Source organism: Trematomus bernacchii, unplaced genomic scaffold (genome assembly GCF_902827165.1).
Source record: "Trematomus bernacchii unplaced genomic scaffold, fTreBer1.1, whole genome shotgun sequence".
In the NCBI taxonomy this organism is placed as follows: Eukaryota; Metazoa; Chordata; class Actinopteri; order Perciformes; family Nototheniidae; genus Trematomus; species Trematomus bernacchii.
In genome coordinates this window covers 192819-218049 of record NW_022987599.1, presented here as the reverse complement: position 1 = coordinate 218049, position 25231 = coordinate 192819, and the positions used below count along the sequence as shown (strand labels likewise).

The following is a 25231-nucleotide window of genomic DNA, read 5'->3' as shown; positions in this document are numbered from 1 at the left end:
CTGTCCCAGCCTTAAAAGGTCCTGACGGCGTCTTGCACATTCTGCCAAGTGGCAGCATTATTTTTGTTCAGTGGACTGCCGTCCTGTCCACCGCCCCTCACCCTGCTGCTTTCCCAGGATCTGGACTTGCTTTAGCTACTTTTGGAATTAGCACACCTTTTATCTGATTTTCAACTTTTGTGGATTGGTGAATCCTTAGTTGTGGTGAGTGACATATTTATTTGTTTATTTATAAGACTGTCTTTAATACTGAATAATTGTTATTTCAGTTTGTCATCTGTCATTTTGGAAGCAGTAAGGCTTGAGGCCTCCTTTAACAACTTTAGTAATGTTTTTAGTTTATTGATGTATTATTCATTTTCTTCATGCCTTTATAATAACAGTATATTGTTAATCTGTATCTATTGTGTCCTTGCAGAATATTGCATGTGTCATTGAAGTCAAATGTCATCTTAAAAGTAAAGTTAATCTTTGCCATTAACATTTGCTTAACCTTTAACGTTTTTATAACCCAGGATTTATCTTTGCAAACTCATTGCCCTCATGCTTGTAGTCCAGTGTACTGTTTGTTTCTCTTCACAAATGGATTCACTCTTTGCCTACACACTGCCTGTTGTAGGTGTTGGACATAGCTATACAAGTTTTTGGAGTCTCTTGTCATAAATTGCAGATCTCTCCTCTCTGATCTCTGGTTACATGATGATGGGCCCTGTGGGAGCTGATCATCATGTTTTCAAGCTGTAACACTTCAACAGTGGTTACTAGAGCTGAAATGATTTGTCATTTGATTGATTGTTGACTCCACAGAAAACTTTTTTGGCAACATTCTTGATAAACTGATCATTTATTCCACGAAATGTTGAAGCAAAAATGCAAAACGATGTGAATATTTGCTTCCTTTGAGCATTTGACTTATTATTGACCAATACAAAAAGGCTTTAGGAAATATTGAAGTGCATTGTTTTCTATAAACCAAATGATAACATGATTGATTAACAAAATAATCAACCACAGTACATAAAAGAGTGTTATATCTAATACTGCTATATGTATATAGACTTTTATTGACTATAAGAGATAGTTAAGAAATAACAGAACACAGCAGTTTTGATTCTACCTTCTCCTTTAACCCAAGTTTGTCACTTTTTATATTCACACCTGTGAAAGAAAGTAGTCATTTTAATTGTAATGGTATTTCTACCCCAAAAAGGAGTTAAGGAATGCTGCCACAGCTTGTTTGCTACCTGCTGTTGCGTCATTTAACACAGAAACATTGATCTTAACCAACACTTTAACTGCTCAAAAACCAAACATCATAACGTCATTTTAACAATTTAACAACCTTTCATACTTAATCCCTTTCTCCTGGCCTAAACTAACCTCAAAATTAATTAATTAATAATTAAGTCAACCTGTAATGATAACAATGAGATTGATTTCCAGAGCTGGTTAAGTAAAGAACAGTCAACATATAAGTTGGCGGAGAGGCCCTCAAGATGTCAGGATCAGTAACGGTGACGCAGAAGCTGCAGCAGCATCAGCAGGAACATCAGCAGCATCACTTTGAGAGCAGCTTTCACCTGAGCACCAAGTCGTCTGTTAGCCAGCAATCGTTCTCCGCTTGCAAGACCAGCAGCCGTCGGTAAGAGGATGGGAGGTCCAGAAATACTGAGATGGTTGATTTTGAAAAATGTAAAAAAAAAGACTTTCTCTAAATGTAACTTGACTCTTCCTAACATCAGAAGTGCTGGAGGCATTCCAGCAGACCTCTTTCCAATATTCAACGTTGCAGTAGGAAAAAATAAATGCACAACTAAAGATTTGTTTTTATATAGAGCATACTGCCCTAATATGCCCATAAAGTAGATGTTCATCCTAAAAGGAGGTCAGGATTTACAAAGTGTTCTCCTTGATGCTGTTCAAGTCAAGTCCCAAGACGTGTTCTTTGAGGGGTAATTATAAGATAGCCTACAAGTCACTCAGATGTCTCAATGCTGACCAAAACCAGTATATTTTTCTTTCAACGCTCTGTTTGTTGTGTCTTTAAAAGCTTAAAAGCAGGAATTTCAATGATGAGGCCTAATAATTGAATATTCCCAACTTTGTAGGACTTTAAGAGGTCAAAACCTCTGACTGTTTTTGAGTTCAAAACTCAAATCAATTCAGATTGGTAGGGACGTTTAATTAAGTCAAATTTTAAAGTGGTCAAATCCCATTTAAGTTTAAAGTGTTTATTTTTGTTATTTAAGCCTGAGTCTAAGTCTCAAATCTTGATTCATCAGTTCAAGGCTGTCATGAGACAGGTTAGTTTTACCATTCTGATGATGAGTTGTTGCAAAAGTAACGAGAGGAATCACAGGTTCAGACATTTGGTTTATGTGCCTGGCTGAGGACCTGATGGTTTGTAACTATCTATGTAGCAATAGTATTGTGCTCTAGTATCTAACAGAAAGAGCACATTATATACATTTACTTAAAAGTTGACCATCTTAGAAATGTCTGAAGCTAAGTATCTCTAACTATCAGCATAACATTCAGTCATCCAAATCCCATGAAAGTACATTATATGGGATAAAGATGAAACAATTAGGCAGCAATTGAAAGTTGTTCAACAGCGCAAACAGCAGCTGTTTTTCATAATAGATTAATGTTAAGTTTAGCTGTTTTTTGTTTGTTTTCTGTGGTGGTTACATATATTAGGCTTTTGGACTGATATGGGACAAAATAAGCAATTTTTAGATGTCAACATTTAAAGTGTGCAATACATTTCGCATTACTTTATGATATTTTAGAGACTGCTGTCGGGTTGATTGAGGAAATAGTTGATGGATGAATCTGTAATATAAGTGGTTCTTATAGAGAAAATATAGATTTCCTGAATCTTTCAAGCCTTACCGTTATAACACAGGCCTGCTCCAGGAATGAATCTTGTCATTCCTAATCATACACAGGTGCGGTAAATATACAGTCACATTTTAATTTAATTTTCCTTCCACTTAAAATTCTGTGTTAAATGGCAAAACAATGGTAAGTGTCTGATACAAGTGTTGTGTGAAAGGAGCACTGTTTATCAAACGTTGCGCCCTAGCTCTGTATACAGTATATGGTGGCAACTATTGTCAACATGTATGTTCAGTAATTATTAGTCCTTTAAGCTGCAGGGCTCTGTCAGTGTACATGTTGGAACCATGAGAGCTTTCTAAACGGGGTCAGGGAAAGAATTTCAGCTGCAGTGAGCGGCTGCCAGAGATATCCATGGGCAGAGAAGCTATTTCTGTAGGCAGGACATGAGACGCTGCCAATAGGCCAACTGTAAAGAAACTGTATGCAAGTCATGAAAATATAAAGGCTTGTGCCACCATCAAGGTTTAATAATTATTGGTTCAGTATTGACAACATTGTATCTGTTAGAAATAATTGATTGCATTACAATTGTTACATTTATTACTTAAAATCTTAAGATTGACGTACAGTGCAGCTTGTCAGACTGATTTAATAAGCCGTAAAACTGTTTCACTTCCTTACACACTAAGCCAAAGACGCACCTGGTGAGTCAGCAGTATAAATAACTTTTTGACACTGCAGAAATCTTTTGGTGAGTCCCTCTCCATCTATCTGTCTGAGCCCCTTTCATCGACTTGATCCCGCCTCGTCAGTATGGAGAAGAGTTTATCAAAGCCACTTTATGCTACTCTATTCCTGTAGGACTAATGGGGAGACTGAGACAGATATGGAAGAGATTATAAGTGAATGCAGGGCTTTAAAATGAACGTCTCAGCCCTGAAGGCATATCCTCCAGTTCTGGCTACATTTATAAACCCAGCTGACAATAGGGAGGCCTGAGAGGTAAATGAGTCACAGTGTAATATGGGTCAGAGTCCTGGAGGATGGACAGAAATACATCTTCCTTTTATAAGTAACAAGACATGTTCTGAACGTGTCTTTTTATAGTTAGCACACTTAAGTACATAGATGCAAAGAGCCAGTATGGGTCGTGGTGAGTTTTTTTTAGATTCAACTGCAGCTTTGTCATTCTTTAGGTGTCTCATTTGTCGTCATTACGAGCAAAAAACTGTAGAAAATACTTGGTCTACTTCTAGTTCAAATAACTACATACAAGCGGAAGTGCTGTATGTACTCCATTTACAGGTGTGATTTATCCAATGGTTCATCTTTAACTAATGAGAATTAAATTAGCTAAATTGTTAGTAATCAAGAATGAGTATTTTAATTTACTTTGTATCAATAATATGCTTTAAGTGCATTAGTAACACTAAAGTTAGTTACCATTTTTTTTAATTCAATCAATGGATAAAACTTGCAGTATTTTTTTCATGTCCAGAAAAAACATAAAATGACGAATACGAAGATTATATTAGTCCCTGTGTATAAGGGAACTGAAGAAGTACATCTTTGAAAATGGGTCACAATCATTTAGTTTGTTAAAAAAAAACAGCTGGGCACTAGTTTGTATCAAAGGTTACTTAAACAGAAATAAATAGTGTATTTGTTGGAAACTATTTACAGCCGCACATTAATACACGTTGGTATTCATAGCAGCAGGACAGTGTGTGTCGGACTGAGTTAAAATAAACTTCACTGCCCATGTTTATTGCAATCACAGAACCCAGTGCAACACAATGGCTTATTTGTGTGTTTTTATGGAAGAGTATGGGAGAAATAAACTATATGGGGACTGTATCGACAGACAAAATCAATAGAAGGATTACATATTGATAGAAATGTACTGCCAGTAGGTAAGACATAGAATATTATTAGCTGTGTCCTTGAAGAAAGGCTTAAGCTTTTGTGGCTCTTTTGCAAAAACAAATGTGGCATTTAATGTATTTGAAATACTTAATGATTTACTGAATGTTGTGTTTTCTTTTGCAAGTGTTGTGATTGTTGTCTATCGCCTCTAAGCCTGCAGACCACTGTGAAGACAAAGAAGGGGCAGGAGGTGGTTAAACTGAGCCCACTACCCAAGAGAGCCAAACGCACCTACCTTGCAATGGACATGGACAAGGAAGTCATCGGCTATGTCATTCCCGTATTTAGAGCCAAGTGAGTGAAGACACTACAAGACATCATTGATTGATATTTCTACATTCAAAGCAGTCAATACCACTGTTTCAAGATATTGATGTAGTCTTTTGAATCTAAATGAAGTATTTTCTAAAGTTTAAACTGATCTTATATGTCTGTGTTTTGTTGTTCATCAGTCATGAAACTGTTCGCGGTCTGATTGAGTCCCACGAGGAGGATGTCACGGAGGAGGGGATTAACTATGTGGCCATGAGGAACCTGTTTGTCAGGGAGGCCAGGGAGGCTGTGGAGGTCAAAAAGGTGGAGAAGAAAACCAGAACCACGCATATCAGGGAAGTGGCCGGACGCATGGAACTGGGCAAGACTGTAAATCCTTTTGATTCCTTTTGTGAATTTGTAAAAACAAGATTGTGTCCTTTTCCAAAATCAAACAAGCCTGCAAATGCTTATGAGCTTTATGTGACAAACTGCATCTCTTTTGCTAAAGTTGGAGGAGTGGGCAGAGTTCCGTAAGAAGATGAACCCAGACAGCCTGACACACCTTCCAGAGTTTATCATCAAGCCCCGTGGACAAACTGTCTGGGAGGGGAAGACCGTGAAGCTGCACTGCACTGTGGCTGGATGGCCCAAACCTAGGATCGCCTGGTAAGACACACTCCAACTCCTCTGAGTCACAAGGCAAAGAGGCTGCTGAGAGGGGATCAGTCGTGTGTGTGTGTCATAGAGAAGTTTCCACCCAAAGCCCTCGTCATCAGACAATTCTGTTTTCCACCGTCGCAACACAAACACACACACACTCCTCTGTAATTACAGCCTCTGAAGACAACGGTAAAAATAAACCTGCTGTCTTTCTCCTGTCTTCAAGGTACAAAAACAATGTGCTCATTGATGCCAAGGCCAAGCCCGAGAAGTACACAGTTGAGAACAGTTACAACATGCACTCCCTGGAGATCAAGAAGTAGGTAATCATTTAGCTCCCACTGCATTCAAATTAATGAGATGTACCCCAGAAAATGCACATTACCCCAAACTGAAAGATTTATGTTCAAAATAATTCTGAAGAGATGCCGGTTATTCACCATGTCTGCATTTTTATTTCCAGCTGTGATTTCCTTGACACTGCTCAGTATTACGCCTCTGCCCTCAATGTGAAAGGAGAAGCTTCCTCTGTGGCTTATATTGTTATCAAAAGTAAGTCACCGCTTTTTCTCATCTGTCTTCTCTGCAGCTGCCCATGTCTAATACGGTTAAAGGTCGAAGTTCAAAGTAGTTTAGATCAGCACCACTCACACAACATGATCTGGTATGAAAGGATCAAGGCTGACTGAAAGAAAGGTCCTTAATTTGACCATCAAACTATATGCAATATGTGCTATATGTGCAATTTATACATTATATACATATGCCATTAATAACTGTGTAATATATACCTGGCTGCTAAATCCTAAGAACTGTTACAGGATTTGTATTTTGAAAAGTATGTAACTTTTTTTTTTTTTTCCTTTCTTTTTAATTATTTTTTATTATATCATAACTTAGCACTTTTTTTTAACATATGTAACATTAAGCTGTCTGTGGCTCTTTTCTGCTGTAACGATGCAAATGTCCCCTCTGTGGGACTAATAAAGGTATTCTGATTCTGATTCTGATTCTGATTAATTTCAAGCTTAAAATAAAGATTTTGTGCCGTTTAGCATAGTTTACTAATGTGTATTTCCGAAATATTTTGTGACTTACACTACAAGGTTACTGAGTGATATTTTTCTCTGCAGGGTTCCAGGAGGGCGCAGAAGCGGGCCCACTCGATCCTAAACCACGTGAGTAACTTTTTATTTTAGTTTCAAGGATGGCCGGTGAACTTCAGTTGTATATCACAATTCACATTTAACATACACACTGTAAAAGTGTTCTATACGAGACATAAAATAAGTAGAAACTTAAGCTGCATACAATTCTATATAAGCAATTAAAAATGATGACAATGTATACTGTAAAACCCAATAGTCCCCCTTAGCTCAGACGTGTTTTAGCGTCTTTGAGCTCATTTTTTGCAGCATGGCAGGTTAGCATTTAGCTGCTGAAGAGCCACATGTGATTTACTCAAGAGGTGGTGGAGACCAAAAACAGAGATAAAAGGAGAGTAAAAGTTGTACTTTTTCATATGACACACCTTCATATGAATCAATTATTCTACTCCGTGTGTAAGAAATAAAACATGTTTACCATAAGCTAATGACATGTCATTGCTGTCATTCAAGAAGTCAATTAATGTAGGTGAAATTGTTGTTTTTTAATTTATTTATTTTCTTATCTGTAGATGGTTTCTGCGCTGAGCACGGTGTCACCTTTAGAACCACCATCATTGAGAAATTTGAAGTGGCTTTTGGCAGTGAAGGCGAGACAATGAGTCTTGGCTGCACTGTCATTGTTTATCCCACTGTGAAAAAATACCAGCCTGAGGTCGTGTGGTACAGAGACTGTAAGTAGAAAAATGAAATGTGAATATTGCTTAATTTTCCTCTTAAAAAATATTGCAAATGACCTTTTAATGTATGTACCTTTATGTATCCATTCATTCATTCTTGAGTTTTAACTTCTCCCATCAGCTGTCCCATTGAAGCCCTCTAAATGGGTCCAAACCCTCTGGTCTGGGGAGCGTGCCACACTCACATTGGTCCACCTCAACAAGGAAGACGAGGGCATGTACACCATGCGTGTCAACACCAAATCTGGCTTTGACACCTACTCTGCTTATGTGTTTGTGAGAGGTAAGATGCCCGTAGATATTTCATCTGAAGCTGATTTCATTACAAATTGACAAACTGTTGAAAATCAGTTTCTTAGTGTTGTATTATATTGAAAATTGAGATAAGCTATGAATCCAAGTATGCGCTTAATCGTACAGTTTGGAACAAAAGTGATACGTGCGAAGTAAAGCAACGCATTTGTTATCACCACAAACACAGAAGTGGTCGGGAACCATTCATTTCTGCTGTGTCTTTAAGTGACATAACTCTCTGAGGTGTTTGGTTTCCTCAGAGGAATGTTGGTTCTATATCTGTCTGCATGTCACAGAGAGGGTGATCTAATATAACAATCAGCAGTTTATGAGGACTTTTCAGATTCCCCTTTTATGTTACCAACATGTAAACTAAGTTATTATAGCTACAGTGCTGCCGGACACGCTCTACTGTAATGGCGTAAGTGGGTCAGAAAATGGAAGCTTAGAATGTAATGGAGATCAGCCTGATTTAGGAAACAGCACCACTCACAAGTGTGCCCTCTGTGATATGGTGTTGCTATTCCAGATGCTGATGTGGAGGCGGAGGGGCTTCCCGTGGCTCCCCTGGATGTGCACTGTCATGATGCCAACAAGGACTACGTGGTGGTGACCTGGAAGCAGCCGGCGGTGGAGGGCAGCAGCTCCATCCTGGGATACTACATTGACAGGTTGGGATGCTCAATATTTCTTTTATTACGTTAATTATTTGCCAGATAATTAATTATTCAATTTTATCTGATCTCTTTTTGCAATTATACAGTCTTCCATTCAGGATATACTGGTTCTATCTATGCTGCTTATTGTAATGCTAACTCTGCAGGTACAATGGCACTAGCTCAACCTTTTTCTAGATTTGGACCAAACTGCCATCTTGACAAATAAATGTCACTTTCTAGATTTGTTCTTAGGCAAGCCCATGAACTAATTGTGTCGGTTATGGGCACAATTGGGTTGGATCACATGTTATAAATTCAATGTGTTTTTCTGTGCAGGTGTGAGGTGGGCACTCACCACTGGGCTCAGTGTAACGACGCCCCGGTGAAGTACGCCCGCTTCCCCGTCACCGGTCTGGTGGAGGGCCGCTCCTACGTGTTCAGAGTGCGCGCCCTGAACAAGGCAGGAGTCAGCCATCCATCCCGTGTCTCCGAGGCTGTGGTTGCCACGGATCCCTCCGACAGAGCCCGCCTCAGAGGTAAACAATTATACATCATGGACATATCTGTAAAGTGATTCTTTTGGATGTTACTTTGTCATGTGTCATTTTGTGTCAACATTCCCTTTTTTACTTTGCTTTTTTGATTCTTAAGATGCCGTAACATGCACATTTTCTGGTGTGGAATCAATCAAGTTCTTATCTTATGTTATTTTATCTTTACTTTTCCCAACAGCTGGCCCCTCAGCTCCTTGGACTGGGATTATCAAGTTCACAGAGGAGGATACCACCGGTAAGGCAGCTTTAAACTCTATTTAGGTGTTGTCTGTTGTGACAGCAGTTCAAACTCAAATGGCATGTTATAATGACTTCAAGGGCAGGGTATCAAACATAAATACATTCTCCATATTATCTGAGATTTGTAAGTCTAGTTTAATCATTACTTAAATGGATTTTTCCTGACTTTTTTTCAAAAGATGTTAGACATTAGGGACTCAGGGAAAGTTGCTTGTTAGGCACTCGTAGGAAAACACGATTCTATTCCTCAAACTAAAATACTGAAAGTAATTTCTTTTGTGTTTTTGTGTTTTTAAGTATTTAAGGTTTTTGAATGATAACCATCCCAAGTGACTTGTTTAAGTGAATTTCTCTGTGATCCTCAGTGGGTGTTGTCCCCGGAGAACCCTCTGATGTTGTGGTTACTGAGGCGACCAAGAGCTACGTGGTGCTCGCCTGGAAGCCTCCGATGCAGCGCGGTCATGAAGGAGTCATGTATTACATCGAGAAGGTGAGGAGAGGTGGTGGAAACATGCATACAGTGATGAAGAGATGCAACATGAAAGATCACATTGCCTTATTATAAGCTACAAGTCACATGGCAGTGGTGGAATGTATGTAAATAAACTGTTACTCTTCTTTCAAATGTTCTTCTACCCCACTACCTTTAAGAGGCTCTACGTGTGTCTGACATCTTAACTTACCTCTCCGAATACAGTTTTTCATCCTCTTCCTTTCCAGTGAAAACCATGTTTCCCTAGATTTGTGGTGAAATGTTGTGATAAACTGTAGGATTTAATGTTACTTTATGTGTTTAAAATGTTTCTCCTTTTACACAAGATTAATATCATTTTCAAAAACCCTCTTGGATTAGCTTGAAAATTCACAAAGCCGATGTTTTCTCTGAGCTCATTGAAAGTTTAGTTTTAAGAAATACATTGTTACCCCGTACATATCATGATTTTAAATGAATATGATGCATTTCTATAGATTAAACTACTCAATAATGTGCCAAGGAGTACAACTTTAAACATTAACAGCAGTTTAATACAACATACAAAATAATGCAACACATATTTATTGTATAAGAAGCCTTTCCTTTACCGTTGTCTGCTTCTTTACTGACATGTCCTTGTCTCTCTGTCGCCTGCAGTGTATTTCTGAGTCAGACACCTGGCAGAGGGCGAACACCGGCATGCCAGTGAAGTCTCCTCGCTTCGCCCTGTTCGACCTGGCAGAGGGAAAATCTTACAGCTTCCGTGTTCGCTCCTGTAACTCCGCTGGTGTGAGCGAGCCCTCTGAATCCACAGGAGACATCACGGTCGGAGATAAACTGGGTGAGCCGGCCAGGCCTGCATTTAAATATTATGTACAGCTTGTTATTGCTGTATTCCTTCATTAGTTAGTTAATAGACTGTTGTTCCCCTCTGCATTATGTTGATCCAAACATAACATCTTCCATATTTTCATACACATCTCTCTTTTAACAGACCTGCCCTCAGCTCCTGGCAGTCCAGTAGCCACCAGGAACACCAACACCTCCGTGGTCGTCTTCTGGAGCGCCTCTAAGGATGTCAAACACCTGGCTGGCTACTACATCGAATACAGTGCGGTGGGCACAGATGAATGGACACCTTGCAACAACAAACCTGTCAAGAAGACCAGGTAAGTGCAGCTAAAGATAAAACTAGGTTCATGAATTCACAAGTCATTCATTGCTTAAAAATATGAATTGATTCCATTTCAAAGAAGATTAAAGGGGATATAATGTGCAAAAATGAAATACTAGTTGAAGTTACATCACATTTATCTCAGTGTTATTGTCTTTGTTGTCACCATTTTGTTTGGTGATGAATAGCTGGTGACTTAACAGACATTTATTTGAATTACACTAAGTAGATTCATTTATTACAAAACTACACTAACACAATTTGCTCATGGTTGTCGGATCTACATTTTTGTATAGGCTCCATTGTTTTAGTTGTTGCTCCAGTGGATAAAATATATGATGTGTTACAGAAAAGTATTGAAGTCAGCTAAAATTAGTTAGTTCTGCAGGAATATTTGCTAACGTTAGCAAAACGCTACTTGTGATAACAAACCAAACAACTAACCTCCTGAGTGTATGGAATTAGGAAGTGAGTGTCTTTCATATATGGCTTTTGAACTTGTGTTTTTATTTGTACAATTAAGAACTTTAATATGTTTTTTGTGTTTTTGAAAGCGTACATATAGTCTCGCTTGTAAAAGTCGTGGTTGGTTAGCTAAGCTACTTTTGAATAGCTATTAGCAAGGGTGCTAATGCTAACAACATATTTCCCTTTTCTTTAGTATGACCCCAAGCCTTTGTGTAGCTATAAGTTACATTTTTTGTTTGTAATTGTATTGAATGCAAATGTAGCTTTTGCTATTTCTCAATCCTACTGTTGGTGAAATCTCAGAGTAAATATTATATGACTCTTTACACCTTTGACTGCTTTTAGGTTTGTGTGCCACGGCCTGACTACCGGGACAAACATCGTGTTCAGAGCGAAGGCAGTGAACGCTGCAGGATACAGCCTGAGCTCCGCCAACTCTGAAGCTGTGGTTGTGCAAGCTGCCATCTGTGAGTGTCATGATCACGTCCCTCATCTCCATTATTCACTTTGCCTCAAGCCATACTCTCCCCTTCTGCTACTTCCTCTCAGCTATTTTTAAACATACATTTATCCAGGGATTCACGGCTGAGAATGTACACTTGTATTTCAACACATTCACACACACCATCCTCATTTTTTTTCAGAAATCAGGTTAACTTTCATTATTTATTTTCCTTTTCCTTACCAAAAATCAGTTATTTAATTTAAATCAGATCACTTTAAATCACATAATAAAAGTTTCTGAGAGTTTGTTCAGAAACAGTTGCCCATTTATCTTGTCTTGTGCATGTTATCCTGAGTTTGATGAATGCAAGAGACACACAAATATGTGACTGCATGTTGATTTATTTGCATGTGTCTGCCTGTCATCGCTAATATTGACTGACTTTATCATATTTTGCTGTTTTCCATACCTTCATTTATTAATGACAAGGTTAAATAACAAAGTAGACAATGATTTACAATGCTTTTGCTGTATGCAAGTCTTGATTTCTGAGTTTTGTGTTGATATTTTGTAAAGGTGATGGCTAAAACATTTGTGTTCTTAAAGAGCATGAACATAATGAGAGTCTGGTGCGACTTTCGGAGATTTTCGTAGCGTGAAAGTTGTCCTGCTTCTGGCCTTAAGTGTAAGTACATTATACATTACAATGACCCTAATACAGTGTTGTTGCTTGTGTCCAAAGCATGTTGCATTGTTCAAATGTAAACTAATATGAACTAAGATCTATGTTATATTTTGCTTATTTCAGGCCATATTAGATGTCATTTATCATTAAAAGGAAAACAAAATGGGGTCTGAAAATCAGAATATTAGTTATTTCAACATACTTCTTCGCATTTCTCATAATAAATATTGACCACTTTATTAACTTTCTTTACAGCCATCTCTGGAAACCCCACCAATGTGACCCTGGTGGAGGCTGTGAAGGATTACATGACGCTGGCCTGGACTGAGCCCTCTTTCAATGGCGGAGCTGATATCCGGGGATATTTTGTGGACTACAGGACCGTGAAGGGAGGCGTTGTTGGAAAATGGCATGAGATGAACCACAAGGCACTGCCTGCTCCCTCCTATAAAGTAAGTGTGTTTATTTGTAACCACATTTCAATGAAATAATTTCAATAAATTAAGACCTCACAATGTTACGTGTCATTTCTAACTGCGGTTTTGACCTATTATCTCATGAAGCTCAAATAAGTTTATGTATTTGGTCATTCATTTTTGTCTGGAAAATAGCCCAAAAGAGGTGTTTTATTAATATCTCATTACCTTCATTTCTGTTTTTAGGCTGAGAACCTGAAGGAGAACGTATTGTACCAGTTCCAGGTGCGCGCTATGAACATGGCAGGTGTGAGTAAAGCCTCTCTGCCCAGCTCAGTGATAGAGTGCAAGGAATGGACCATTACTTTGCCAGGTATGAACAAAGAATAAAGGTATATGTCAGTACATATTAAAGAGGAAACAATTGGATGATTAATTAACTAGCCGATTGAGGCTGATGATGATCAATTAATCATTCAAAGTTATGAATACAAGAAAAACAGACTGAACCAAATAATGTTGAGACAATAGTCAATTACCAGTTTGTTTTGGGCACAATGCATTTCGGATAGATAATCTATTCATGAGACCATTAAAATACATTTTGTGTTTGGAAATATATATGTATATTTGTATGACGGAATTTCTTATTAAGTAATTGCTTATTCATTTAAAGTGTGTGTTTTTGACAAATACATTCTAAACACTATAAATAAACTAAACTACTCCTTACTAATATATTTACATAGAATAACTATATACATAACACAATGTGCACATGTATTGCAGTACACCTATATCACTGGATGTGTATTATTTTCTTGATGTGTTCACTTGTAAATATTTGTCATACTTACTTTCTTTTTGTGTTAACCAGTTCCAGTTTGTTTAAGATATTTCTTTATTCATGCTCCAAGGTGTTCCTGTGGGTCTGCATGCGCTGGAGGTCCGTGACACCTCGGCCGTGGTCCTGTGGGAGCCGCCTGTATTCAGTGGCCGCACTCCTGTCAATGGATACTATCTGGACCTGAAGCTGGCCTCTGCTGGAGAGGCAGGCTGGAAGGCTGCTCACGAGAAGGCCAACAAGGGCAAATACATGAAGGTGAGCAGGATATTTATAAGTTATAATGGATCTTCTTGAAATGCTTCTATTTTTTAGCAGAGGCAGGGTGTCCGCGGGGTCTTAAAAAGTATTAAAAGTTGATAAATCAATTCAGCGAAAATTAAGGCTATTAAAAAGTATTAAACGGCATTTTCCAAGGTATTACATTTTGTAGCTTGTTTTCAATACGTATATAAATTGTCCAAAGAGGTAGTATTCTACAGTTTGCCTGAATGTAATCATTGCGTAGGTGTGTAGCGTGATTCTGTGTAGTTTATTTATGGCATTCCGTTGGATTTGACGCGCGCTCACTGCTTGATAGCGCGCGAAGGTCCGTTTACGCCGGTTGTTAAACATCGTTTTGGGGAAATGCAAGTTTGCGTCCAAATGGTTGGAAGATAAGGAGGAAGGACAATCAATACTGTAGATAGTAAATGTGAGGTAAAGTGTGTCGCCAATGTAACCGGTTAAAACTCCAAGTGGCGATGAGGTCTTAAAATGTATGGAAAGGGTCTTAAAAAAGGTCTTAAAAGGTATTCAATTTGACTTCAGGATTCCTGCATATACCCTGAGAGGACATATTTTAAGTTTGATCAATATGGCCTTCAGCTTGTATCTTCATGGGATATTTTCATGTGAAATAAGGGCGACAGTGTTCTCTTAACTCTCTCTTCCTTGGATTGCTCACATGCTGCTTCAGGTGACGGGGATGAAGGCGGGTGCTTCCTACGTCTTCCGTGTGCGCGCTCAAAATCTGGCCGGCGTCGGAAAGTCCTCAGCAGCCTTAGGTCCAATCCTGTCCCAGACTCGCCCTGGTGAGTGTGATTGTTACATAACTCACACTTTCAATCACATAGTGTTCCTACGCAGGGCTGGAAAGAAGGGAACGTTTCTATTTCTTTATACTGATGTATGAATTTACTAGATGTACACACACTGTAATCATTTACTCTCATTTCCTCAGGCACCAATGAGATTTATGTGGATGTGGATGATGATGGTGTGATCTCTATGGTCTTTGAGTGCTCTGAGATGAAGGAGGGCTCTGAGTTTGTTTGGTCCAAGAACTACAAGACCATTACAGACACCTCTCGCCTTACCATGGTTACTGAAGGGGGCAAGTGAGTATCATTTGTGTGACCAATTCTTCATGCAACATCCAGGGACCAAAATAACTCTCTTGCTCTTGTTCAAGGCAGTTCTTTAAATTGTTCACATTTATTTTTGTATTCATGTGTCTTCAACTCCAGGCAGGGTTATCATCATGAAATAAATAATCAGAACAACAATTTATGTCATTTTTCATGACATTGGACAGAAATTGAACAGACTTGGTATTCCAGGCGAATGCACATGTTTAACAATTAATAATATTTTGTTATTTTTGACACGCAGTATAATCTTGACGAATTAAATGACAAAGTGATGGTTTACATATGGTTTCAAATGTCATTTAACAAAGCTACTTAGCTCAGGTAATGTTAACCAGATGGGGTCGGGATAACATTTACGGTTTCCTTTTAAATGTGCTAGTGAAAGAGTTGATTCCCAAATAAAAAAACAATGAAATATGATGGCCATTCCTACATCCTTATAATATGTTTTTGTTTGTATATTTAGCAATTATATCATTAGATATTACACATCTCTATATACATTATACCTGGACCTCACAAAATCATGCATAATATATAAAAACCTAACCTTTCAGAAGAACTGAAACCAAACAAAAACTAGCAAAAGCAGTCAAAATTAAAATCAATATACAATGAAAGATTTTAAACTATTATAACCTCGCCTGCAGGTCCAGAGCCATCTTCAACAGTCCCTCCCTGGAGGATCTGGGCACCTTCTCCTGCGTTGTCACCAACATTGAGGGCTTCTCCTCCAGCTACACTCTCACTGAGGAGGGTGAGTCGCCCACAGTCCTGGCATCTCTGCTTCTGAAACTTGATTCTCTTGTTATTTATTTTGGGTGATGTCAGTGCCAAAGGTGTGAGAAGGACTTGAAGGACTGTGTCATCATGTCTCTGTTGTCGTGTTTCAACAGCTGCGACAAATTGACCTCTGTTACACTCTGTGTTTGTCTTGTTCCCTCAAATTGTTCAGTGTGTGTATGTCTGTCAAGTTGTGTTTCAATTCAAGGTTCTACTTGACATGGAGTATTTTTAACTGCATACATAATAAGAAAACTGTCAGATAGAAGTAAGACTCATAGTTGATGGTGAAAGGTTTTGACACTTACACATTTTGTTGCTTTTGTTGTTACTCAACAGGTCTCAAACGTTTTCTGGACATCAGCCATGACCACAAGTTCCCAGGTGAATATCCCGCCACATCACAGATCCTTCTTATACCATGGTTTATGTTTCCCTTATCAAGAAGTTGCATATCTATCACTAACTAAAAAAAAAACTTTCTAAAAATACAGATCTTTCTTGGAAATTATAGTTACTAGGTGTGTGACGATAAATCAATTTGGATCAATGTATATTGATTCAATGAGCAATGGTCAAACATCATCAAAACTAATTGATAATATCAATCTTATCATGTTTTTTGAGATATTGCTTTATTTTTTTATTCTTAACCGATAATAATGCAAGCATTACAAAATGTGGCACATTAGTCCAAACAGGAGGTGTATTTCTTCTTCCATTTTAAATGTCTGGAATAGCCCAATAAAAATAATTTATTTTTGCAGTTGGAATAAATGTAACTTATTGTATTAAAATTGGCATATGATATCTTTGTAAATTAGTCCCAAGCCTGTGAATTGAAGGCATTAAAAATCAGGGCAGACTACTGTGAATGTAGTAGTTACCAAGCCATTGTTACATGCATAGCTTATACAAAAACATTAAAAAAATGTGCTTGTCTCCAGTTATCCCCTTCAAGAGTGAAATGGCCATGGATCTGCTGGAGAAGGGTCGCGTGCGTTTCTGGACTCAGGTGGAGAAATGCAGCTCCGCCTGCAATGTGGACTATGTCTTCAATAATGCCATCATTACTGACAACAAGGTAGGAATAAAAACATCACACGTTGTCCTGTGTCTTTTGGGATGGTGAATGTTCCACAACCTGATCTTGATTGGGATTTTATATCTTTTTGTTTCCAGAAATACACAGTGAACTTCAACAAGTCCACCGGAATCATTGAAATGTTCATGGACTCTCTGGAGGTTACTGACGAGGGAACGTTCACCTTCAACCTGGTGGACGGCAAAGCTAAGGGGACGACCAGTCTGGTGCTCATTGGAGATGGTAAGACCTCAAATGTCCCTTAGAAAGACAAATATGAATTGCACTTTTTTTCCCCTTGCGTTTGTACATTTTTCTTTTTTAAACTTGAGAGACCCAAACATTTTTAAATCAATACAAATAGAAAATAGATCAAATAATGATACAGTTTACCTTAAGCACATAGATTTATGCATATCCTTATGTCAATCACTTCATATGTACCCTCTTAAAAATGTATTGTAAAATGTTTGTACAAATACCCACTACCCACATATGAACTCAAAAACTGACATATAAACACCTATACGCCAGCCTAGACATGCATATTTTTCCCACACCTTTTGAATCAGTCTTTAAAAATAATTATCATACTGTAACAATAACACATGATAATAGTAAAAAAAACAAGTTCAGTATCAACATCCATGTTTATGTTGTGCTTACAGATGTCTTTTGTTTTAATATCAACTAAAATTGTTGATATCAAATAGGCCTCCCAACACACAGAGCACTTTTACGCACACAGGTTACTCACTGAAAGCCTCCCTCTGCTGGGTGTATTGCATCTGCTGCAGTTACAGTTCTTTTCCATTGAGGGGCAGCAGAAGACAACCTTTCTTTACTGTTTTGTCTGTCAGCTGATTTTCTGATTTTCTGATGCACTTTTTGCTACCTAGAATTCAGGGAGCTTCAGAAGAATTCCGAGTTTGAGAGGGCAGAATGGGTCAGGAAACAGGGTAAGGTATTTTTACTTTTCCATTACATAAGTTTAACACAATTGCTGAAGTGCATCTTGATTAATATTTTAAATTGAATATCAACAGGTCCTCACTTTGTCGAGTACATTGGCTTCACTGTTACTCCAGAATGCAATGTGCTGTTGAAATGCAAGGTAAGAAACGTAGCTGTTTGATACTGCTGTTCATGTTTTTTTTTTTAAGGAGCCTCACAAATGGTTGCAATTCACGTGGTGCAACTTAACCCCATCTCTCTTCTTTCTCCACACAGATTGGAAATATCAAACCAGAGACTGAGATCACCTGGTCCAAGGACAAAATTGAGATTGCAGAGGATGATGAGGACGCCGCGAAAATCGAGAGAAAGGACGGCCATCTGACCTTTAATATCGGAAAGGTCAGCCCGTTAGACAGAGGCCGTTCATTGTGAGGAGTCGTGAGCTCCTGAGTGAAGAGGAGAGAAAGTGCCGCTTGTGCTGCAGCTGTGCTTCCATCGCAGAGCTAGACTAGACTAGATGCTTCACTGCCAACCATCCCTCTCTGACACACAGTGTGTTTCATCATAAATGATGAAACACTAGAAATATTCCTGTCCTCGAGGCCTGCTGTAATGCTGCTGGACTCGGCACGTCAGCATGTCGCACTGGGGAATTAGAATAAGCCTACTGGGTACAATTGGCACTATTTTGAAGATTTAAATCCTTATTTGGGGTTTATAGACTTATAGGACAAGCTTTGCAACAATTATGCCCATATACAGTATTTAATTTATCTGTGTGATTCATTCATTCATTTCATTACTAACACTATATTCTATTTGACTCCTCTGGCCAATATACTCAAAATATTTAAAACTGGAAATCTGTCCTTGTTTGAGGATATTAATCTGGGGCTATATTACAGAAACTTTTTATCTTGAGGATCCAATCTCAACTTTTTCATAACCATGATAATGAGGGTAAAGAAAAAAAAAGTGATTCAGGGAAAAAGCCATTACAGATGAACACAAAGACCCAAAACGTTCTCAAACACTCTCATAACCTCAAATATACTTTGAGGATAAATGTGAAGAAGTCCTGACTTTCGCTTTCCACCAGAGAATATTAGTCCGCGCTTTGGTTGCTTAGCTACAACCAACAAAATGTCAGCAGGCGAATTTAATTAAGTCAGAGGCTTATTATATGGCAGGCAGACCCTAACGTGGTATTGCAGCTTGATGATAAAACCCTCATTAGCTGTAAATTCACGAACAAATATGTACTTTGATTTCTCCAGAGATGTTTCCAACACCTCATCACCTCATCTGCTTTTTTGTATTTTTTCAATGACAAAAACGTTTACAAAGTTCTTTAACTCAACAATAAGAGAACAGCTGCATGGGTAGAAAGGTCAAAGACATCAAAGTTTACAAATAATAACATGACCTATCCTGAGATAAACATATGATGAAGTAAGATAAGGTTCCTAAAGTTAGGTGACATTTGCTTCTCTAATACCAAATTGTGAAAATCCTGTCTTCATAACTCTTTGGATCTTAACTTAAGACAAAAGATAGGCAGTTTCTGTAATACAGCCTCTTTTCTGTTTGTGCCAATGAAGTTTTATTGATGTTTCAAGGTACCTGTACATTGAAACTGTATTATCATCACTCATAAAGAGAGGGTTGGTGTCATTGCATGAGCTCAGGAGAGGTGGCCCGTCCACAACCACTCCTGTCCATCGCACTTGCATTAACTGGCTTATCTGTCTAATTCACAGTGCGTTATTAAGCAGGAGAAACCGAAAGGAAAAGAAGGAAAAAAGGCAACTGCAGAGGACGTGCCGCCGCCGCCAAGAGCCAAAGTCTGGACATATTCTTTGCTGCCCTAAGTTCACGCCTATAAATATGTCCTTCTCGTCTTACCTTATTCATGTTTTCCTTTTAATGCCTGAAGCATCCTGGGCAGAGGAAAAGCTTGGCTTTTCTGCTTAGTTGGTCTGTGTCCTGTTCTTATATCTGTCCCAAGAATAATAATGTGTTTCCCTGTTTGATATAGAAGGAAATTCATTACTGCCTCAAGGATACTAAAGTTGTTTTACCTTGAACTGTAGATCTCCAAGGCTGACAAAGGTGTTTACGATGTGGTCCTGAGGGACGAGAGAGGCAAAGATAAGAGCTCCTTCGATCTGACAGATGCAGGTAAAGCGTTGTCCATGAATTATGAGAGGGAAACTCAGTCCTGTCAGTGTTGCTAAAAAGAAAGTGAATAACTGTGGTTCTCATCTTTTTCTCCCAGGCTACCAGGCTGTAATGAACGAGCTGTTCAGGGTTATTGGTGAGTGATTAAACTTAAAACACCAAGCAGTAATTGAGCATCACACACACACAGAAAGAAGCAGAATTTTTAAAGTATTTTCACTGCATAAACCATTAAAAGGCTACCGACTTAAATGCTTAAATATGATTTTTTATATACCACTTATTAAATACGTTTTCCATGGGATGTAGATAAAAACTTGACTTTTATTCTTTCCCCTCCAGCCCACTCCTCCTCTGATATCAAAATCGTCAGTACTGAACACGGCATCATCCTCTCCTCCTCGGTCACGTATTACAATGAGGAGCTGCGTGTTGGATGGCTTCAAAAGTATGTAAAATCAACATTATTCACTTACATATAGGATTTCAAAATAACTTTTCCATTCTCATCACATATTTGCTTTACTTTACTTCGTTAGCTCTGCCAAGGAGCTTATTTGTTCAGTTCAGTTTGTGTTTTTGTCTGTTTGTCAGCAGGATTACAGAAAATTACAGGCTCAATTTTCAGGAAAAACCCATTACATTTGTTCACTTTCAATTTCAATTTCATAGCAAGATAGGACATTTGGCCTTGGTGTAACCTCCACCTGAGTGCTTGGTGTTGGGTAAACACTAGATGTATCAAAAGGAAAATACACTAAAAGAATACAGCTAGTAAAAAACAATTAGAAAAAAATACATACAAGCACAAATTACAGAAATGTACAGATAAGACTTAACATTCCAAAAGATTATAATAATACTATTCCTACAAATAAATAATAAGGATGCATGAAACACAAAATATATTACAAAACATATTAAATATGCGTTTATGTTTTTCCAACAGCCAGTTGTTCAGCTTAATAGCAACAGGTTGTTCAGTCCCTCTCAAATCAGTTGGTCGTGTTTTCCAGACATGTGATGTTTGCAAAGAAAAGGCTTTTTGTTTTTCAAAGCTTGCAAGTAAATGATCTCAAAAGGCTTTGGGGTGATTGAACATGTCTGTGACCAATTAGTAAATGGAATATGAAGGAGTATTATTGCACTCATAAATATGTTTTGCTGCCATAGTTAATTAGTTTGCCTAATATTGCACTCTAAAAAAGTGTTCAAATTTGACTATTTTGACTATAATTACCCCTATCAGCTCTCCTGCACAATCTTCCCATGAATTGTATAAAAAACAATCCACAGATGGGGACAAAATCTCCCCAACTGGTAGTGAGGTCACGTTTCTCATTTTGGTATAATACAGGGATGATTGTGCCGCTGCAATTACTGCTTTCCTGTCTGAATCCTGCTCTTCAGGGTACTCGATACTTTGATACTTTGAGTCAGCAGTCCAGCCTTAATTGATCTCTGTGTTTCCCTTTTTTCTCCATTAGAGATGCTAAGATTGCCGTCTCAGAGAGAGTTAAGTCTGGAGTCACAGGAGAGGAGCTTTGGCTTAAAATCAATGAGCCCACTGAGAAGGACAAGGGCAAATACACCATGGACATCTTTGATGGCAAGGATGGTGTAAAGAGAGTCTTTGATCTGAGCGGCAAGGGTAAGTGAAACGTTTAAAGTCAAATGGGGAAGATTCTTCAGACTTGTGAAACGATCTTAATAACTTTGGCTTTTTTTCTTGTGCAGCATGGGAAGAGGCATTTGAAGAATTCCAGAGGCTCAAGTAAGTAAACAAACACATCTGACGCTGTTGTGTAACTCCGTTTGAAGAGGATCTTTACACAAATAAATACTAACAGTCATCACAAACTTAAAATAGACTTTTTTCCACTTTGTGAGCCCTTTAACAAGCACAAACAAAATACATTTCCTGCAATTGTAAAGCTAAGGAAAACAAAAATGTTGGCGTCCTTTCTGCGCTGTGATACTATAAAAGATGCTTCTAAACATGTCTGTGTCCTTCCTTCCGCAGGGCGGCAGCCATCGCAGAAAGAAGTAAGTCATTATTTATTCGTTCTTTTCCCCCAAGTGACATCTATGACAAGATGTCACGTGAAAGCTATTTTAGTTTCGTTTTCATTTTGAATGGTTCACTGCGATTCAACATAAGGGAGTGTTTTGTTGGTCATCTTCATATCAATATATCAATAGTGGAAAATGCTTTTCCCAAAGATTAAATGGCTATTTTTAGATAGAAAAGAAAGCTACTTTCAAAAATTATTTAAAACATCATATATGCAGTACAGTAAAATCAAATATATTGAATGAGGGTGGTTAATTTACCAGTTTTTAAAGTCAGTTTTGGTTAATATTATGTTGTCAACAGGCAGATGTTCCACAGGTTGAAACACTGAGTAATGATTAACATTTGTTTATTGACTCACTCTTGTATTTTCTGTTCAGATCGCGCTCGTGTGGTTGGAGGCTTGCCAGATGTGGTTGCAATCCAGGAGGGCAAGGTAAATCAATTCAGTACTAATACATTGTGTTAAAAGTCTTATGAAGCAGTTTGATGGCTTTGCAAAGATGGATATTAGCACTTCAGTTCTCCTCAGGAAAGGGCTGTCTGACTGGGCTGTGAACAAATTCTAAGTATAGCATTTACTTAAACTGATAATCATTTTTTAGAGTGGCTAAGATACTTTTTGTTGATGCCCCTGTCCACAGCGGTACATGGCTTATCTTCCATGCTGGTACTGTTGTTAGTTCTTCAAACTGTGTGTATGGGGAATGCAATACTGTAGTTAATACGCTGAAAATGGATAAGTACATCACACAACCCCACTTTAAAACATTTAAACTATCCCTTTAAACGCTCTGTCTCCCCTTCAAATTACTATGCCATTATCTCATTCCTAGGAGTTTCTCCTTCCCTCTTAAATCTGTAAAATCCAGACTTGTTACACACACTAAACCCCTGCATTCCTCTTTTTCTCTGTAGTCCCTGAACCTGACTGGAAATGTCTGGGGCGAGCCCGTACCTGAGGTGAGCTGGACGAAGAACGACAAGGAGCTGCTGTCTAATGAGCGCTACCAGCTCAAGTTCGAGCACGGCAAGTTTGCCAGCATCACAATCACCTCCGTCACCACGGCTGACTCTGGCAAATATGCCCTCCTGGTGAAGAACAAGTACGGAAAAGAGGCTGGAGAGTTCACCGTCAGCGTGTACAACCAAGAGGAGGAGGAGAAGAAAGGCTAAAGTATGATGCAGTGAAATAAAGCAGGAAAGATAAACGACTGGGCTTTCTCCAAAGCATTTTACCCCGGCACATGCCGGTGCACTGAGCAGTTTTAAATAAATGATTCATACAGCTCCTTCCTCCTGCGTCTTTCATGTGCTGGGCTAAAGAGCTTTGGGCATCGCTTGTCGAGGAAGCAAACAGTGGATGTGATACAGAGAGGATAAATGTTTGCTTTTAGTTGCTAGATATGTTTTCTGTCACTTGTGACCCTTTCAGCAGTACATGTTATGTTTAATCTTGGGAGAATGTTGACCTGTCATTAATCCTTGATTTAGCAATGAAGGCCAGCAAAAGCAAGACACCGTTTTCTTAAACTATTACGGTTTTACATTTGGAAAACCTTTGACCTCTGAATCCAACTCATGCCTGAGGTTTATACACTAAACAAATAAAGGAAAACACTGATGTCATGAACTTCCCTCCAGCGTTTTGCTTTGTGTCGTGAGACAATGGAAACGTGTCAGTGGATGTCACATGCTCATGCTTGGTGTCTATTTGTAAACAGCTATATGTCTGAACTGTACTGTGTGCATGTATGTTGTGCCGTTAGTCAACTGTTGCAGGAGACATACAGTAACAGTTTGTAAGAGAGGTGGAACAGGTTAAACCTAATGTCGGTCAACACATCAGTTTCAAATGGATCTTTAAGTGTCACACAGCCTACAAAGCTGTATGCAACGTCATAAAGGCATGTAGCTTGCATACTTTTGGAAGTCTTCTCGTGTAGGTGTCAGACGCTGTCGAAGAAATGTTTTGAAAGTCAAAGAATGTTGTATTTCAAGGAAACCATAAAGGTAAGCCCTGCAGCATTTAGTGTCTAAAGTTAAACATAAGTCTGTTTTCTCTTCAAATGCACTCCTTGTGATGAAGGTGCACAGGCTATTGAGAGGTTTCCTTTTTGTCTTTACATAATGGCCCATAAACAGCTCATTCATTGAGAAAAATGCCTTAATTAGAACCACATAATGTGATTTTCAATGAGCTCAAGGGTTTTGGTGATTAATGATGGCCTTTTATAAAAGCTGCTCTAATGGTGGCATCTGATTTCTGCCTGCTTGCATTGCTGATGCCATTCATCATGAGTTCTCAAAGTGTGGTGCTGCGCCCACAGTGGATCATTAACCCATATGGGCCCGCAACTGATAGTGTGAATTTGAAAGTGTTTTTCTTATAATATATTTAGTATTTAGTCTCTATATCCTTATATTCTAAGAATGAACAGTAGTCCCAAGTGCCCATAGAATAACTATAGTATGGTAAGAAAATGGCTTTTTCTCAGAAACTAAATGGAGCACAATCCTATTTGGATTCCAAGTTTATTTTTTAAGGATATACACACACATGTATGTTACTATGTAGTGGGGAAAAAACTCAAAAGAGATGACATTTAATAAACACAAAGTAAATTACTGACTTAGACTATTGATGAAATAAGTATTTTTTTGTGATCTAAAAAATATCTTAGTTATTTTAGATATTTAAAGGTAGGGTAGATAAGTTTGAGAAACCGGCTCGAGATCGCTAGAATTTGAAAATACACAACCGGAGAAAATCTGCCACTTCCTTACAGAGCCCCTCCTCCAACACACACGAACGCGCACATGACCAATGAGGGCACGAGATAAGTTTGTGCACAGGTGGAAAGCTGACAGGCAGGTAGGCCATCCAGTTATTTTAGCCGGGCCGGCTAAAATGATTGGTCGTAATTTTTACAGTATTACGGCTTCCACAGATGA

General features: G+C 38.5%; 1 protein-coding gene across 2 annotated transcripts; it reads left to right on the top strand.

Annotated features, from left to right (window-relative positions):
- The first annotated feature begins 79 nt into the window (after positions 1-79).
- myom1a (myomesin 1a (skelemin)) lies at positions 80-23913 on the top strand. Of its 2 annotated transcripts, XM_034130644.1 has the most exons (37): positions 80-204; positions 1444-1642; positions 4924-5064; positions 5223-5412; positions 5534-5691; positions 5912-6004; positions 6149-6237; positions 6819-6863; positions 7364-7525; positions 7653-7814; positions 8355-8496; positions 8821-9020; positions 9217-9273; positions 9644-9768; positions 10411-10594; positions 10748-10922; positions 11741-11862; positions 12781-12977; positions 13188-13314; positions 13859-14043; positions 14744-14858; positions 15008-15164; positions 15848-15954; positions 16320-16364; positions 16928-17064; positions 17163-17307; positions 17964-18023; positions 18111-18178; positions 18295-18420; positions 20115-20202; positions 20300-20338; positions 20545-20650; positions 21690-21853; positions 21940-21976; positions 22226-22248; positions 22657-22712; positions 23195-23913. In XM_034130644.1, exons 2-37 carry the CDS (start codon positions 1497-1499, stop codon positions 23450-23452), a joined length of 4431 nt encoding a protein of 1476 aa, XP_033986535.1. In that variant the 5' UTR covers positions 80-204; positions 1444-1496; the 3' UTR covers positions 23453-23913. The 2 variants fall into 2 exon arrangements, with proteins under 2 accessions (XP_033986535.1, XP_033986536.1); XM_034130645.1 differs by lacking the exon at positions 1444-1642 and having other exon boundaries at positions 91-204.
- Positions 23914-25231: the final 1318 nt, after the last annotated feature.